This window comes from Tetrao urogallus (genome assembly GCF_951394365.1).
Source record: "Tetrao urogallus genome assembly, chromosome: Z".
Classification (NCBI taxonomy): domain Eukaryota; kingdom Metazoa; phylum Chordata; class Aves; order Galliformes; family Phasianidae; genus Tetrao; species Tetrao urogallus.
The window spans coordinates 49,259,815-49,276,557 of NC_136816.1; the positions used below are offsets into that span (position 1 = coordinate 49,259,815).

At 44.3% G+C, this 16,743-nt stretch overlaps 1 protein-coding gene across 3 annotated transcripts in view; it reads right to left on the reverse strand.

The window, feature by feature from the left end:
- KANK1 (KN motif and ankyrin repeat domains 1) overlaps window positions 1-16,743 on the reverse strand; it is a gene marked incomplete at both ends in the record, with an annotated part of 47,291 nt that overhangs the window by 17,915 nt on the left and 12,633 nt on the right. The window contains 2 exons of one of the 3 annotated variants that reach the window (XM_079548896.1): window positions 5,192-7,837; window positions 8,840-8,882. In XM_079548896.1, the coding sequence (XP_079405022.1) occupies window positions 5,192-7,406 (2,215 nt within the window). Of the gene's footprint in view, window positions 1-5,191; window positions 7,838-8,699; window positions 8,725-8,839; window positions 8,883-16,743 lie in introns of those variants that run through there. The other 2 variants (XM_079548897.1, XM_079548895.1) reach the window with 2 other exon arrangements.

The window sequence follows — 16,743 nt, forward strand, 5'->3', positions numbered from 1 at the left end:
TGGGTGCCACTTTTTCCACATGGAGGAATACAATGACACACCTTTTCTTCATTTGTACTTCCACGTCACATGCCATTCTGTCAGAGTGCCCCTCTGCTGCCACTTGTTACACAGCAGCCAAAAGCAATGGGATACTGGTGGGAAGGTTCAGCCTCTGCTGCCATGCCACCAACATCCACTTCTGACATCATGGACCAACCAAGTAGGAGGCAGTATTCTTGGAGCAGGCCTCATAGAAAGGCTCTAGCCTGTCCAACTGTAAGAATTTCAGTTTCACTGTCACTCTCACATCAGCCATCTTCTTCATGCTGAGAAGCAGCTTTTCATCCCACACTTAGTTGTGAAGCTGGCATGCTGAAACTGGAAACTGATTCCTTTAATTCAACAAGACTAATTAACTAAAAAAGTGAAACTTATTTGGACAGAATAAGGGGAGCAAAGTGAAAACGACTCTATTTTCTCCAATAAGCGGTGGATCAAACCATCTCATGATGCTGAGCACAGCAATAATCAGTGTGATTTTTTTTTTTTTTTTTCCTTCCTCAGTTTTACCTTCTCAGTTTATCTTCTCAGCTTTATTGTATCTTGAATATGACAGCACTTTGCTGGAAATACGGCAATCTTCTCACATTAAATATGCACAGCTGTGCCCGTTACCATGGGAGTTGAACTCTGAACAAAGCTCAACATCAGAACATCATGTTCCTGTGCCACAGTGTAGGGAGGAAACAGAGATTTTATCAAAGACATTCCAGCAGAGAAACTGGTATTCTCTTTAAGGCAGCAATTCAGAAACAAAGACACAAGCAAACAAAAACAAAACTACCACTTACAATTTCTACTCTTTATTAGCTGTAGTAGAAATGAGGAAACAGTTAAACATTTCATGCTGCTACTGAATGAAAACAGCAAATGTTCTGATGATAATAATGACAGCAGCAATAAGCTTGTGCTAACACATGACCAAGGATGGCATGTCAAACCTCTTTAAAGAGGTTTATGGAGATTAACTTGAATAATATCTTTACAGGACAATTACTGACCAGATCTCTGCTTCTCTTCTGATACAAATGGATGGGTATTTAAAACAGAACAAAACCCAGCTAAACCCCTCAACTCCTAATACAGAGGTCACCACCATTTTCAAACGAGATGGGAATTCAAGCTTTGCATATTGCCGCTAGCAGCATGTCAATAGGTGCAGAAAAACGTACAAGCGGCACCATATTCCTGGAGATGCCAGACAGACACATGTGAAGAAATACAGTTCATCTGGAATACAGATGGGACATCTGTGTGACTGCTTTGCACTATGCCTTGCCTTTCATGGAATATTGAAAACATGTTCATCATTCCCTTTCTTCCGAGCAGAGGGAGCGGAGGTAAGGAAGGACATCTGTACAGAAACCTAAACCTGATTAAGATACGCATCTGTGTTAAGAGCTGAAGCTGAGGGTTTCATTTCGTTGCCTAGAAATAGGCAATTACTGTGATCTACAGTGATATGCCAGCACCTTATACAGACCCATGCCCCTGTGAATTAGGCAAGCCTTAAGTCCTCAGCTGCACTACTGTGACCTACGCTGCCAGGATCAGGGCTAATGATCACCAAGGGACAGTCTCTTAAGACAAAAGGCTACAAATTTGTCATGCAGAAGGGTAGAGAAGTAAAAACACCCTTCTCCAATTTACTCCTGTTTTTGTATGATGAGTGATGCCAAGAGTGAGACAATCATGGCTTCAATACCTGTATACCAGTGATGGTACACACCAGCTTTGGACAACGAAAGGCATCTCATACCATCACCCTTCTATTACTGCTCTGCTTGCCTTCTCAGCTCACAGTGAAAGTTGGAGCAGAAAACCCAGGAAGATCTTTTCACCAAATGGCATGTCACGTTTACGTAAGCCCCGTGAGCCTCTTCAAAGCCACTTGATACCCACTTCATTCTCTCCCTCAAATCTTTATTGCAAGAAGTTGCCTCCTTTCTTGCAAATACCAGCGACTGTTTCAAAAAGTGAATGTAAAATTTCTGAGCCCAAGAGTCAGTCATTTTCAGACCAAATATGCTCAGGAAATCTTTCACTGCAAGAATAGAGCAGTTGTTTTAAACAAACAACCTTGCCAATTATTTGCCTGTGAAAGACATTCACCTACAAGACTTCTTTCTGAAAAGCTCATGTAATCAAAAAAACAAGTCACATTAAGCTTCCAGCTGATGTTTCACAAAATGCATCACATGCAGTCAAATGTAACTTTCAGAAACTTGTAAACAACTCTTTAACAATAAATGGAGAAACAAAGCAGACTTTCTTCTCTTCTAGACCTGTAGTCTGGCTGCACAAAGAATAAAGATCAGTAATCATCAAGGTTTGTAACCCACATCTGTATGATCCAGCTAGACAGACCTGGTGCCAATGCTGGCTAAAATCACTGTGCGGAGTGGAAATTGGTTTGTCTGGGCAGCAGGTTTAATTTCCCTGACGCCACTACCGCTTCTGAAAGACAGCGCCTATGTAAATAGGAGTTGCTTAGTTACGGAAGTGAAGATGTTTATTTTGCAGCAAGAAATGCACAGATTGCTGACAGACCCACTTCCGAGACAATCCCATGCTTCCAGGAAGGGAAGACACAGATGCAGCCCATGTCCCACTTCACCAGGTCCAGCTCTCTATCATCTGCACTGCCACCACTGCTCACAAACCTTTATGAACTGTGGAATCAGAGGCACCTCTGCCCCTTCTCCACAGGGATGAGAAAAATCCATACAAATACCAGAATTCGACTGACGTGCAAAGTTGTATCTGTAGCCGTAACTTCTTCATTTCAACACAGCAAACAGTCCAGATGCTGCTGCATCAAAACTATATGCCTCAGAGATAGCTTCAGTACTTTTGCCCAACATACACCTGCCTCCAGGCTCTTCCTAAGGAACCTCCTTGAATACAACATCAATTACTGCACTCCTGCTGCTAACTTGAAAACAGCAGCTTCTGCCTCTGTGTTCAGCTTGTTTTTCTAAGAAGCCAAAGTTTGTGAGGCCATGTCTCTTTCAACAATTCAAACTTAATTTTTTGTATTTATACAAACTTCAGATACATCAGGCTGTGATACCTAGCCTGGAAAAAGGGGTGCTGATTGAGTTCATACACAAGCTGTCGAAAAAGCCCTATCCCAAACATTAATCAAGTGGAAAGACACTGTAAGAGCTCAGACAGTTATGTACAGTATCAATCTGTGAGCACAAACTTTATTAGTTCCACTGCTGCTTGCAGAAGTAAACATTCAGCAAAAAGCCTTTTACAAAAAAGAAAAAAAAAAAAAGTCCTGTAAAGCCGCAGAAATAAGCATGAAAGAGATAACTGTAATAAACAGAGTATTTTGAAAATTAATAGGAACAGAAGGGGAAACATTTCAGGCTTATGACCTCTTCTTATTCTAATTCTTCATGGGTCTAAACTGTTACAGCCCAAAGCGTGATTTATGCATTACTTCTCACGAGGGACTAAAAATAAGAGATTTTACACTCAGCATATGCCACTAAAGATAATAGCATTACATGTTAAAATAAAATTATTCCAAAGTAACATTGTCAAGAACGTGAAATCTGAATCCAAGCAAGAATATCTTTAGTAAAACATGAGCCATTACTCCACTTGTGTCTAAATACTCTTGGGTCTCCAGACTATACATTTGATACTGTGCAGTAAAAGGAGGGGCAGGAACTGAGGATTTACAGCTATTAGAAATCTGGTTCACTGTTTTTAAGGACATTCTTGGTACTTGGTAGATACTCATTATTTATAAGAAGCCCAAAATATAACATGAATACCAGCAGGATAGTAATATTGCAAATATAGTTATCATATTAAATGTGAATAGACAGGCATCATCCATTTTCTTTACTGCTACATAAATGTTGCTTATTGCTTTCCCATGGGATGCTAAACATTTTAATTCACAGAATTAATTGATGATTCAATTTAGCACATGAACACTGAAAATAAACAGATGTACCAAGCTGCCTTTTAACAAGAACAGGTAACTTTTAAGACAGTAAATAAGCTGGAAGAACTTTACATAGCAGTGTACTAGCCAGTATTATTACGCTGACACTATACAGTAGCTATTCAATTTTTTTTTCCAATTCAGCACGCATCTTACAGATGCATTTGCTCATATTCTTTCTATTTCCTTAACTTCTCACTGTAATGTGACCAAGAAGACCAAGTCATTGCTAATCCTTGGTAGCCTTGTGTCCAATAAACTAACACTCACACACGTAATAGTTATGTGGCCGGATTCACCAGCACAGCATTCTTTTGTAATTTACCATCAGACCATTTCTCCTCCCCCACGTCCCCCCCCAAAAACACCAACAAAACCAAACCAAAGCAATCCAGGCAACCAAGCAAAAACCAAACAGAATGCAACATGACCCCAGGAAACAAAGAAATCCCTCAAATTAATTGTATGGATTTTACAGTTAATACATAAAATGGAAGGAATACTTAAACCTCAATTCTGGCTTTTCCTGATTGTCACCAAAACCTCCAAAAGCAATTACAGCTTATGCCTTTCAAACATTAGGCCCTAATTAGGGATTAGGACAAACACTCATTGGAACACAGAAAATGCAAGATGTGGTTTCTGTGAAGCCACTCTGGAGTTGCCCATTATAAAGCAATTGACATTGTTGGAAAGAGGAAAGCACCCCACAGCTCCCTGGCTGCGAAGAATAAGGAATGGAGGAAATGGGAGATATGCTGCAGACTCTGGAAACAAGTTAGCTTGACACAAATGCTGAACGTGACTTACACGTCTTTTTAAAACTGCATTCCAAATTTAAGGGAAAGACAACATTTCAGACAGACCATAACTCCCATACATTCAGTTACAAAATGGAGTCCATGCTTTGGGTAGTGTACCTACAGATACTTCTCTTGTATGTCCTGCACTCAAATCACCCAGTCATCTGCCCTTCAGAGCCTTGCTTCTGTGAGATGGGTAACTGCCTCCCGTTCTTGAGATCCACTCCCCAGCACTGGGTTGGAAAGAACAACGAAAAGGTCCACCCCGCACCAAATCCACCCTCTGCATTTTATCCGAGAGGATGGCAAGCTTTTACAGTTGACAGACCCACTGTGCCAGCAAGGAGCAGCACAGTCATATTTCAAACACTCAGCTTACCTGCTGCAGTGCTTTTCTCCATGCACTGTTTCTGAAGGTCCAGGCTCCGCAGTTCCTCCGTGCTGGCATATTTCATGACAGAATTGATGGATGTGAGGGTACTGATCAGCTGCGAATTGAGCGATCCAATCTGGGAGTGTGGCTCACCAAAGGCTTCTGCCAATTCACTGTAATTTTCGGCAAGCAGCATCTGCTGCTCCTGTAGCAGCTTCTGCACACGCTCAATATAGTGATCCAAGCCCGTCCTCAGCTCAGCTGGAGGCAGTGGGCTTTCCAGGATGCTGCTCACGGACTCGCACACTGGCTCACCCCCAACACCAATGCTCCTGGTACTGGTCGGTACAATCACCAGGGGAGGGGGACCGCAGGCAATGCTTCTCATTTTAAGACCAACTAGATAGTTCTCATTAATGTTTATCTGCCCAACACCGCAGTCTTTAGTTTTTATCACAGAGAGTTTTTCAAAGCCAGGATGACCGGAAAGCAAGGTCCCTACTCCAACTGAACGCGTTTTAGCAGATGCATGTATGTCCTTCACCCGGCCGTCCCCAACTGCCACGGTTCGCATCTCCACACTCACTGTGCTGGTTTGCTGGTCACGGCTGCTTGGAACAGTATTGGTGCCACAGTCCACTGCCACCAGTGCCTCCGTACTGGTGCACCGGCTCACCATCTCCACAGCCGTGCTGGTCTGCTGGGTAGCTGTGGAAGGCACAGCCATGACTGTGGCTTCTGCACTGCACACAGACTCTGTGGCTGTCTGGCGGGAGACGCACTCCTTTGGGGCACAAACAATCACATCCACTGAGCAATCCCCGCAGCCAATCGACCTCGTCTCCCGGATCTCCCGTACTGTCCTACAGAGACTCAGATCACCCACAGACTCCTCCGTGTTGACACCAGTCTCGCAGACGCTGGTCTCCACACCCACCTTCTTGTCAAGCAGCTCCACGCACCTCCCCGTGCATTGGTCTCGCATCTCTGCCCTCTCCCTCACAAGCCAGCGGCTCATGAGCAGCTCAGGGCCTGCCGCTGTGCTCCGTACCGCTGGCCTGCAGGACGTGCCCACGCTGCTCATTTGCAAATGGCTGCCCACAGACGAATCAGCAACATGCACATGGTCTCCCACCATTTGGTCTCTCATTTGTACCACAGCCTCCACCATTCTGCTGACGACGAAGGGCTGAACCATCACGGCTTTATCTACTTTTTTTCTAGATCCAGCCGCCTGCAGCTCCTGTTTTAATTTGGTCATTTCCCTGTCGTGGGTTGTCTCCTTTAACTGAACCTCCAGCCTGTAAATCTTTTCCTTAAGGGCTTCAATGGTCTGCTGCTGAAGCTCTATTTCTTTCTCAACTTCTGTCGATAAGCCAAGCATGGCCTCCGTCACCCCAACCCCCGACTCTCTCATTTCTTTCTCTGTCCCCACTGCTACTTCTCTATGTTGCCTTGAAGATCTGTTGTAAATAACCACATCATTCATGTTTTCATCAGCACCAACAGCAACAGATCTGCTTTCTTTCGTCAGGCTTTCTCTAAGGTTCGATGGAACCTCATAGTTGCTGTCCTGGATTTTTTTCTCCAGAAGCTGCATTTCAGCAGTCAGCTGCCTGAACTCCTCTACCCTCCGAGAGCTCTGCTCCGCACTCTCCATCTCATCCTCACAGTCAATATAAAGTTCTCCTCCTCTTTGCACCTGAGACAGGTGCTCCCACTGCTCCACGTTTCCTGCACTGTACGATCTTTTTCTGAAGCCATACATGTCATTCTGACTGGATTTCCTTTGGCTTTTGAGTTCTGCCATCATGTGCCTCTTTTCCTCCTGTAACACTGAGATTTTGACCTGCAGCACAGGAATGGTCTTTACTTGCTCCTCAAGTTCCTTGAGGCGCTTGAGGGCAATTGCCATTTGTTCCCTGATCTGCTGCAGATGCACCGGGCTCACATTGGTGACAGGTGTGGATATTCCTGAACTCATTGGGCTGTGCCGGATGGAACTGCCCAAGGAGGAGCCAAAGCAGGCTCCGAAGTCTCCATTCCCCTGGTAGCCATTGTGGAGCTGCTGAGGCAAGTGACCGTACCCACTGGACCCGACGAAAGAAGGCAGGGAGCTCGTTGAGCCCATGCCCCCAAAGCTGGAAAGTCGGGGCCTACGGATGTCTCCTGGCATTACCTGCATCATTCTCTCCTGTTCAAGTCGTCTACGTGTTTCCATGAGGGTTTTTGTCACATGGAGGTTGTGCCGAGGAAGCTGTGGGGAAGGAGGAGGGAGTTGCTTACTCTCAGGAATGGTTAAATAGGAGGGAGATGCCTCAAGGGAAGCCAATGGTCTCACAGCCACAGATGAGGTTACTTGACTTCTTGTTGCCAAGAAAGACTGCTTGTTCTCATCACTGTTTGAAGAAGACAGAGACTCTGTGGAAGTCCAGTCGCCACAGTGGCCACCAGAGTTCTTGGTACTTGTGGAGGCTGGTACTGCTTTCCTCTTCTTTTGGATGTTTAATTTCTTAATGGTATTCCCCTTCTGTATATCGTCCACGTACTTCAGAAAATCCAAGTCTAGCTGGTAGCCATAAGGTGTTTCCACAAAATAGGGGTATTTCCGTTCATTTTCATCTTTTCCATTTATAATAACTTCCTCTTTTTCTGGAAAAAAAGAAACAAAATGAGCACATGGGTAAGAAACTATGCCTCAGTAAACTAGGCAGTGACACAAACATACCAGGATGGGTGCACACAGCGCTGGAGGCAGAAACACAGCCGCAGCTCAGAGCAAAACAGCATCTTGCTGATTTAATGTCAGCACTACATCTCATTTAACTTCCTAAAAGCTAATGAATAGTTTTTCAAATGCTGCAAAGTGCACAAAAGTATATATACATTCATATGTACACACTGAAAACTTCTGCTACCGGAGCTGTACAGAAGTGGCACAGCAAGCAAATGAAAGCAATCCCTTCCCGATTCCCTCCAGCCTTCCTGTGGAATACCACCTTCACACACAATATGCCATCAGATGAAGATCCGAGGAGCACGCTGCATTGCATGACTCATCTGGAAACCAACTTGTCCAGAGGGTAAATTCACAGGCTGCGGGAACAAGAACTCTAACCCTCTCTGGTGCCATTAGATGTCAGACAGATCTGCAGTTGTTCTACTGCCTGGAGAATCACAGCTGCAGGAGCAGCAATGTCAGTTCATTCTTGCTGGCTAACTCTACCAGTGCTCTCAGTCAGCACCGAGTCCCCATGCAGGGACCCCCAGTCCCTCAGCCATGAGAGAAAGCAGTGGTCCCACAGCCAGAAGTACCTGCAGCCCAAATACAGGACTCGCTCTGTCCCCACAGCCCTCTGAACGCAGCTGTACCAGGTCTGCTGTGCTTCTGCGGGCTGAGTATTTATGCGCAGTGCTGCTAAAGAGCCTGCCGCTCCTGTCCCACTTGAGAAAAACAACTGCTGCAAGTTATGAGAGGCAGCGGAGGAATAACTTAAGCCAGCTTTCCGGTTACCTGAATTAGCCACACGCCTCTGCCCCCACGCTGTAAGTTTCCAGCCACGTATCGCTAGGCCTCCGGTACAGCTCCGTGCTGTCCCAGCTGCGTGTGCCACAAACCAGCTCCCCAGAGCCTCCCACTCGCTCCTTTCTCACCCCATGCGGAAAAAAAGCTCCCACTCCGGCGCAAACCTGGCCTGGCAGGGCAGGGCAAGGCGATTTCATAGGCTGTGCTCTCACCGCTGGAAAGCAGCTCTTCCCCACGCACTCCGCACCGCCGTGCGCCCGCGGCCGGGGAACAGAAGAGGGCTGCAAGGCGCAGCGCCGCCGCTCCGCCCCGCGCCCCACAGACCCCGCTCCTGCCCCGCCAGCAGCCTCCGCCGCCGGGATTGTTCCTAACGAGGCTGCGTTCGGAGCGCAGCGTCCTCTTAAAGGAATATAAGCCTCGAGGGGGGGGGGGGGGGAACCTGCTTGCTGCAACTACAGGAAGTGACTTAATGTTGCACTGAAAGGGTTCAGGAGAGGGAAAAAAAAGGCTCCTGTTTTTCCAGTTTCCTTGGCATGCTTAAGGAAGGCTGCTCCGTCTGCAGACAGCATAACTGCTTTCATGACAATCTCTAACGCTTCTGGCTGCTGCAGGACGCCCCGAAGCAGGATGCTGTGTGGGGACGCTGCCTTCCCCGGCACCAGGTGAGCGTGGGACGCCAACCAGGGCAGAGAGCACACTGCTGTCGCGTTCCTGTAAGCACTGCCTGTGTAGCCACTGCTTGAAGGACACAAACAACCCTCCCCGTCCAGACCACATGTTCCTGCTGGAAGACCAGAGTCTCGGTATGCCGAGTGGTATTTAGTTATAGATGCACCGAAAATAGCCAACTGAATGCCAGACTGGAAGCAAAAATACACGTATATACACATACTCCAAGCACAGAAGCACATAGCCCCTTCCAGCAGGTCTGCCTCAAGGGTAAGCAGAGGAAGGATCTCCACTGAACACCAGCAGGAGGGAATGAGACAGAGCAGCTCCCCATGTTACCACTTTTCCTTCCTAAATTCAGTATTCTGTCCCCAGATTCTCCTCCTGGCTCTGTCCTTTGCAGTGTCACCTTTCCATGGCTCCCTGCTCTAGGCTAGTCACCCTTCTCCCTCCAGCCCTAAGGTTTGCATCCACTCTCACACCAGCTTCTGCGGCCTGTAGTTTCCCAGTCTTTCTCTGTTTTCTTCCCACACTTGGAATTTCTCATCCATTTTCTCAACTTGCATCCACTTGCCTGTTCCATAAATTCTAACCCCAAATACATTTATACCTTCATCCCTCATCCTGGCCTTGGATGACTATGAGTCCCTTCACCCAGTCCCTGCAAATTCAAACTCCATTGTACCAACTTTCCTGTTCTCCCTTTCTTCCCAGACCCTTTCCTCTGCTTGTGTGGTTGCTTGCCTTCCTATGCAGTGACATCCCTGGTTCTCCCATCACTGCACCGCTGAAGTCAATCAACCCCTGACCCAAAGCTGTCCTTGGGCTCAAAGCATAAGTGTAGGATAAGGAAAGAAGAAACAGGTTTGTTAGCAAGTGCCAGGACTTAAAAATTAATGCATCTACAGAAAAAAAAAAAAAAAAAAAATTCAAAAACTCTCTAGAAAGACATGCAAATTGCAAGTTAAGTTATAAGCACCAAACTGGAATCGCAAATAATTTTTTCTCCTTCATGAAACAGTATTGAGATCACTCAGCAGAAAAACATCAATAACAAATAACTAAAAGAACACATCATTAAACATCTCCACAACACCTACAGCAGGTAAGTAGCTTCACAATGAAATAAATCACAGAATTGTTTGAGTTGGAAGGGCCCTTTAAAGGGCATCTAGTCCAGCTCCCCTGCAATGAACAGGGACACCCACAGCTAGACCAGGTTCCTCAGAGCCCCATCTAGCCCGACCTTGAGCGTCTCCAGGGATGGGGCATCCACCACCTCTCTGCCTCACTTCTCTTCTTGTAAAAAACTTCCTCCTTACATCCAACTTAAATCTCCTTTTTCAATTTGAAATCATTTCCCCTTGTCTTATCACAAGAGACCGCACTAAAGAATCCATCCATTTCCTTCTTACAGCTCCCCTTTAGATAATGAAAGGCCGCTACCAAGTTTCTCTGGAGCCTTCTGTTCTCCAGGATGAACAGCCCCTATCCTTGTAGGAGAGGTGTTCAATCTCTTGGATCATTTTTGCGGCCCTCATTTGGACATGGTCCAACAGGTCCATGTCCCTCCTGTACTGCGGACTCCACATCTGGATGCAGTACTCCAGGTAGGCCTCATCAGTGCAGAGGAGAGGGGCAGGATCACCTCCCTCGTCCTGATGGCCACACTTCTTCTGATGCAGCCTGCAGTACAGTTGGCTTTCTTGGCTGCATGGGCACATTGCTGGCTCATGTCCCATCCAGGAGAACCAAATTCACATGGTCCTCAGCTTAGCCTGTCAGTGTGAACTGTGCATCGCTGCCACTCCAATAAGCTCAAGGCTGCATGTGGAGCTGACTTTGCACGTGACTTCTCCTTAAAACAACACAATGAACACTCCATGAACACAATCCCAGCATTATAAGTGGATCTTTGGAGACATTTATTGATATGTTAAGACAAATGAGGATCAAGAATGCAATCTAAAAACAACAACGCACTGTGATGTGGCACACAGGAGCTGCGCCAAGCCTTTGTGCATTTTGCTGTCTCAGAGAAAGGGCCAGAATGGGTGTGCCTGCTAAGCCTATAACAAAGCAAAATAGATGGCTGTTTTCAGGCAATAAAAAATGGTTTTGTTGGTTCCACAGGAAAAATGTTCTCACAAAAAGGAAATGGTTAAACACCTGATAAGAGTACAGACCTTGTTCCTTTCAGCCACTGGATGAACCATGGATGCCTTCATTCTGTAGCCTTGAAAGATGAGTACCAAGTGCTGCACAAGCAGTACCTCGGAGGAGTCTCAGTGTAAGCTGTATCTATGTGTGAATGAATTGCAAATTTTCATGCAGAGAGAGTGCAATTGAGCAAGGCTCCTACTCTATTCACTCCAACACACATAAGTATGGCAGCAATGCCACAACAGGACAAATTCTCTTCTCAGGCTTCCTGTCTCATCCTTGGCCAGCTGATCACAGGCACTAATGAAATGACTTCCCCAGTCTCTACAGTACATCAGGCTAATTTTAATCACATTATTGTGTTTGGCTGTAAAAGGATGTGAAGACACACACACACACTGTGCAAATGTATACATTTTCTTCTGACGTGTTTTCAAATGCAGTAAGACACAGAGACATTATGCTTTCAGGTGAGTACTGTGAAAGATACTGTGTGCACCACAGAACCCTTGCTGTGTTACTGTCATTATTAATGCATTTCTTCTAAAGTATGCAAAACTCCCACAATAATCATGGACAAGACACAAGCAACATTTAAAAAATGCACTTCTGTTCTCATCTCCTGCACTGCTAGGACTGGCTCTGTCCAAACATTCCAGTCTTGCCATCTTCCATAAAATTACATCCTATCCAGTGCACTACACAAGAACATCAGTATATTCAAATATTGAGTCAGCTCTACCCAAGTCCATGCTAATCATGCCTGCTCCCAGACCAGGAGAACTGGAAAAGAACAGGACATTCAGTTATGTGCTTTAAAGATTTTTAGGCAGAGAAAAGAGCAGAGAAAATAGGAGCAGACCTGAGCTTTGGTTCTATAAGACAGGAAAGCTGTATTGTAAAGCCATGTTGGAGGGTCTGGAAAGGGCAAAGAGAAGCAAATGAAAAAGTATGAAGCAAAAAGGCTGAGGCTAAGGCTAATACAGACTTCACATCTGAGGCTTTTTCTCCCCATCTGGTTATGATATCTGCTCTAAGGCATTTTTATCTTGGATCTGATTTCTATTAAGGAAGTCTCCTCCGCTGAAAAAGCATTATGAATAACAGAGTCTCCTCTCAGAGTTATGGCATAAGACAATTAATAAAGAATGCTGCAGAGAGGAAAGGCAGAAGCAATAGCTGGTGTAAATGAAATAGATTCCATGTCTTTCTGTTGCTGAGCTTCAGTACTGAAAATATTTTGGAGAAGAAGAAGAGGAGATGAATAGAAGTTCTGACCTTTTTGATTCTTTACTGCAACAGAAAATAAACTGTTTTGCCCTTCTCCTCTCTCCCCTCATACTACTTTGTTCCTTTTTTTTTTCCTCTGATCTTCAGCAAATGGAGTCTCAGTCTTCTGAAAATAACCAACACATGTGAAGCTCAGTATTTGTTTAAAAAGAAAAATCAAGAATTAGCCAACGTTCTTTTCAATAAATCAGGTTTCTTTTAGCTAGAAATGCGCAGATTTGTAGCTTCTCAAAGAATTTCAAAGTAAAATGAGGAGCAGAAGGATTCTAAAATATCAGGTTTTTAGACTGTTTTTGGTTTGTGGGTCACTAACATGTGAACATAAACAGCAGCAGTGTTTAAGAAGAATGGCTCAGATCACTGCGAATGCAAGACTTCTGGGCTACAAAGTCACAGTCACCACAGGTCAGTGAGAGCAGAAGGCAACTGAGAAATCTGCTGTCTTAATAGTTTTTCTAAAAGAACAGGGACCATTATAATAACAAAGGAATAAGCTCAAATCATAGCCACAATGCAAAAGCATTCATGTCTTTCCATTGACTTGCCTGGGCTTTGGATAAACTTTGGATAAAGTCTCTCTCAGGCAGTTAAATTACTCTGAAGATGAAAAATCCTAGTTGCTTAGAGTTACAGTAAGGTTATCGTTATAATAAAAACATAATAAAATTTTTGATTGCTTAGCATGATAGCAATGAGCCAGACTTCACCTTTGTACAGGAAATCAGATGGATGCAGTAGCCTGACTGTCCCACTGCCACAGGCTCCTCAAGGTTCATCTCCTAAACCACAGTCTCACAGATTTTCTTACTTTTCTCCTATTGCTAACTACTTATAGACTGTTCATGGCTATGAAAAACAGAGCGTTTTGGCATAACATTAAAAAGCACTCAGTGCTCACCAGCTTGCTCTGCAAAGGCCTCTTGGTCGTAGGACAGCCTTTAAGGTCACTCTTTTTTTTTTCCTTAACATATGGTTATAGGTTTTCTTTCCCGTAATAAAAACGTTATCTACTGAGTTTGAAGGAAAACAGTGCGTAACCACAACCAACAATTATTTCTGCAAATCCTCAATAGAAAAGACCTTTCAAAAAACATTCCTCCCCACGCTCTCCAGTATTTTTAATGTCCAAACATTTTACTTCAAGAATTTTTGAACTGGAAATTTGCATCTCAAACAGCTCAATTAAAATAAAAACACATTATATATTAATTAACCATGAATAAAAGGTTGACCTTGTTTGTGGGAAACAGGTTTCTGAAAAAAAATTACGGAATGACTGTAAGATGTCCCCTTATCAGAATTCACAAAATCCTTATTTGCTTGACAACTCCCTTACTTGAGGTCTAAAATATAAAGACTCCTTTTCAACTGCTGCCACTTTCTGGGAATAGTTCTGGTTCTGGATGCTCTGCGGTGGGACAGCTTGTGCATTTACCACCTCAGGGCTGCTCACCATGAAAACTCAGAACTAACAGTCTGGTCTGTTTTGCTCCCATCCCAGTTTGTGACTCATAGATCCCAGGGGAAATCATACTAAGGCTGGCAAGGGATAAAGCTGCTAGCTTATTCCAGCCTGCCCCACCGGTGGTAAGGAAAAGCTTGAGCAGAAACCATTTTGGAGGCTGCTCAGGAGGGCTGCCATAAAAACAGAAGGTAAAGCGCACAGATCACTCTGTGGCTGCAGTAAGGGCGAAGATGTGAGCCAACAGCTGTGCTTTCCTTCTTGGCTTCAAACTGGGGGCATATCTCAGTCCCCTCTTTTACTGGGTTTTGAAAACCAGCTATTAATAAGGAAAGTTCAAAGCAGATGAATTTATGCCTGCCAAGCACCTGGCTTTATGTACGCTTATTTCTGCAACTTACACTATTTGTCTATTTAAGAATTACTTCATTCCCTGAAGCATTTCTTTTATTCTCTATGCACACAGCTACACGTCTGTGACAAATCACGGAATCACAGGCTTCTGAATGAGAAGTGTTCAATTTAAAGATGCTTCCCAAATCAGATTAACTTAGCAAAATTGCATAAGTGATGGCAAGCAGTAAATACCAAACAATAGCCTAGGAGATAGCTTCGCAATGTGCTCTGCCCACCACAGTGGGTGACACCAGGTGTCAGCCCAGCATAGCCCTCCTTGCTGATAGCACATTCCAACAGATCCGGGCCAACTGGCTGAGCTGGTGATGCTGCTAAACAGGAGGTATGGCAGCTTACTGCCCTCTGTTGCAGAAGAGAGACCCTTATGTCCTCTGGTATTGTGGCACATCTTTTCACGTCATTGTCACTAGTAAAATCACTGTGGAAAAAAAGGATGACAGAGACCAAGGCATTCATACACGCTGTATGTGTGCTTCACAAAATTATCATGGAGCATTTGCAAAGCAAAAGAGAGCGAATCTTCAGATTCTTTTACTTCTCCTCTCATCCAAACCACCTCCACGGCCCCCACAGGAGTCATGGATGCAAGCCAAGCTTATCCCTGAAAATGTCTCAGCATAACAGTGTCTCAGCCTCAGGTTCAAGTAAAGAAGGTTGCATGTGGTTTTTGGCCTGTGAGAACTCACTTGCCAATTTAGATTTATAATACAATTACCTTTCTATGTCTGTAAATTTCTGAAGAGATGAGAAGCAGAGAAGAGATGCGTAGTTCTTGTAACAGGAGTAACCATCCTTAAAGAATATATTCCTCAGGTATAAACCTCCCACAGCATATTAAAACTGATTTACTGTTTCAGTTTGGTCTTGTAGTGCAAAAGGTAGGGGGAAAAAATGGAAGAACTGTCTTTTGCAATAATAATTTTATAAACATTCGTATTTATGAGTCCTGGAAGGACTTTATTTTGTCACATGCTTATTTTCCATAAGGAAAATGCTTTATGCTGCATAATCAGTATGATATTTCAAATACCAGGACTTGTTCCCTCCTATCCCCTTTGATGTTAATCTCATACTGATTAATTGTGTGAAATACGACATGTGTTGCCTTCCAAACTTCAAAAGTCTGTGTGATCTGTGTTTTCCAGAGACACTAAGAGTTTTTTCTCTGCACTTGAAATAGTCCAGACTGATAAACTAGCTTTGTTCAAAAAGTTAAAAAAGCAGTAACAAGAGAAAATAAGGAAAATGTCAGTTTAGAAATAATTCTTATGTGCATTTTAAATAGCTAAAAGCAGTGGCTTACAGTTGAGAGCCTATGAACAACAGTGAAACTGAGCAACTTGAAGGGTAACAGTGACCATTCTTCTACCAGAAAGGTGGCTTTGTGTAAGCAGACATAAGACTCCATTCGCTTAGATGTACAGAATGCATATCCCCAACTAGAAAATTGGCATTTGTTGAGGAAAAGAAACTCCTCAGTACATATTGACAAAAACAAAGGGTTGCCAGAGGTGCAGCAAAGTGTAGATGCACAGTCCCTTCAGGTGACAGCCTAGAAGCATCCATCAGGGAGAGAACCGAGAAAACAAGCACTTTTAGAAAAGAATAAGCATCCAACATGGAAGACATCCATTACTCAACATAGGAAAACAGTAACCAGGGCAGATTTTCAGTTGCGTTACCCAAATATGCACTCTCCCACCCTTTTCACAGATTTACACAGTGCCAGCAGTCCGGCTCTTGCATCTCACCTCTCCTGCTCTATGCTAGGGTCTCCTTTACTGATCCGCTGAGAAGCAATTGTTGAATGCTGCAGTGTTTAGTTTTTCAGGAAATTAAGTCTGAAACACACTTTCCTTTGCCTTAAAGGGAATGCATACTCCTGACACATCAGCAGGCAAGGAGCCCAGAGGTTGCTACACAGGATTTATTTATACTCATTTGGAATTTCCTGACAAAACCCTAGCCCGCCTGCCAGTGCAACTTAGCACCAGTTTTCCTTCACGTCATTTCAGATGGCGTTTGGTGCCT